The 1,888-nt window shown below is 51.5% G+C and overlaps 1 protein-coding gene across 1 annotated transcript in view; it reads left to right on the top strand.

Moving 5' to 3' along the window:
• The first annotated feature begins 381 nt into the window (after nucleotides 1-381).
• The window catches only part of BMI1 (BMI1 proto-oncogene, polycomb ring finger), a 7,424-nt gene continuing 5,917 nt past the window's right edge, over nucleotides 382-1,888 (top strand). Inside the window, exons 1-2 of the mRNA XM_085318323.1 lie at nucleotides 382-386; nucleotides 844-992. Of these exons, the coding sequence (XP_085174449.1) occupies nucleotides 382-386; nucleotides 844-992 (154 nt within the window). The remainder of the gene's footprint in view (nucleotides 387-843; nucleotides 993-1,888) is intronic.

Genomic DNA, 1,888 nt, shown 5'->3' with positions numbered 1-1,888 from the left:
TGCGGTGAGGGGCGCGGCGCTGGGGTCACGCCACCCCCCCCCCCAGGACCCCCCAGGGCGCCCCGGCCGCCGCCGCCGCGAAGCCGGGCGCTGGACGCAGCTCGCTGGATAAAACCCCTGATCCCGGAGACAACTCGAAGCATGTTCAAAATGTGCTAACTTCGGGCAATAAATAACCTGCGTTTCGGGGTGGCTTCGGCAAGCTTCACGGTTGAATTTAATCCTCCTCCTTCTAGGAAGGGGCTAAGCTTGCGTGGAATAAAAGGTGTTAATGTCTTAAAAGGTTTGTGCAGGATGTCAGGGCTGGGGAAGGGTTCTGCATCCGCCGAGTTATATGGCCTCGGTCGCTGCTGGGTTTTTTAGTTCAGATATTCATGAACGATGAGGTGGGGGTTTTAACAAATAAAACACAGGACCGTGAAAGCAGTCTGTCCGGATCTGAGTATCTAAAGAGACCTCAGAGTCGCTGGCTGCACAGTACTGTGCTCTTCAGAGACAGAGGTGCAGAAGCCTTTTCTGGGAAAAGCAAGCCATCGGTATCAGTTTAAAAGTAAAAAGCGGAGGGTCAGAGACCCTGGAAGCGGCATTTAGATCGCAGTACGATGAAGCGTGGTTCTTGCTTTCCCACACGGGGTTAGGAGCAGCTTTGGGGATCTGGTCTCACTTGGTGCTTTAGCATTTTGCTTTTCTGTTTGCTTGCTATCATTTGATATTGGAGGAAGGGGGGTTATCTGCTGCTCGTTCAAAGCTTCTCCTGCAACAGCAAGAGAAGTTTCCCTGCTAAGGTCGCTCGTTGGCGCTGTGTACCCTTTTTGAGAAATACTGTACCCCTGTCCTGGGCAGTTTGGCGGAAATTCCAAGCTTTGAGAAGCCTTGGTGTATTGTCTTATTTCGCGGTCTAACATCGAAGTTTGCGAGTAGCTGGGGAGAACCTCAGGCAAGGCTGTGTCTCGAGACTGCATCAACTCACACGCTGCAGTACGGGGCGGCTTGTAAGCTCTGTCTCGGGAAGAGTGRGACCAGGCAGATGAGCTGGTGTAGTGGGAGCACTGACACGGGGAAATGAATAGTTTGCATCTGAGTAACATTGTTGTATTATTTTTTTCAGGATCTGTTTGACAGAAAATAATTTACTGTGCAGTTGGCGTAGCTGGTAGGGTTCCGTCCCTCCCCGTGAGGTTTCCCCTCTTATTCCCTCTTATTTTAAGTTGTATGTGTGCATATAACGTCAGCGCCAGTGCCTCCGATAGGGTTTTATGGGTTGCAGGCTGTGAAAATGACATTTGTTTTTCACTCTTGTCGCTGCATTGTGTTGACAAGGTGTTGATTTAGCTTTAGGAATGATCTGATCACATGGTCCTCTGCATGTTGTCACTAATGTTGTACCGTTTAAATTCGGTTTGGGCTTTTTTTTTTTTTTTTTTTTTTTTTTTTTTTTTTTTTTTTTTTTTTTTTTTTCTTGGTGCGTTTCTTTGCTGAGAAAGGAGGCTTATTAAAGGATTCGGAGTTTTGTTTTCTCCCAGCCAAACACCTTTCCCGGGTGCTGCAGATCYGTTTCCACCTCTTGCAAAACTTTGCAGCGCTCTCGCTTCGTCCGCGGGAGGCTTTTCAAACGAGACTCGAAAGAGCGGGGGGAAGGAAAGAAGGAGAGAGAGCGAGAAAGAAAGAAAGAAAGAGTTGGGGGGAGCGAGAGGGAGGGAGGGAGGAGAGGAGGGGAGCGGGGGTCCCGGGGCGCGGGCCCCACTCACGGCGGTGCAGAAGTGCCCGCAGCCGGGGCAGCAGTGGTGCTTGACCATGCGGGCGCGGTGGCTCTCGCAGAGCACCATGAGCGGCACCCGGCTCGACGGCCGCATCGTCTCGCGCTTCAGGATGCTGCTGCCGCAGCCGC

Source organism: Rhea americana, unplaced genomic scaffold (genome assembly GCF_003343005.1).
Source record: "Rhea americana isolate MKP2758 unplaced genomic scaffold, rheAme1 scaffold_53, whole genome shotgun sequence".
Lineage (NCBI taxonomy): Eukaryota > Metazoa > Chordata > Aves > Rheiformes > Rheidae > Rhea > Rhea americana.
This window is presented reverse-complemented; position numbering and strand designations above follow the sequence as displayed.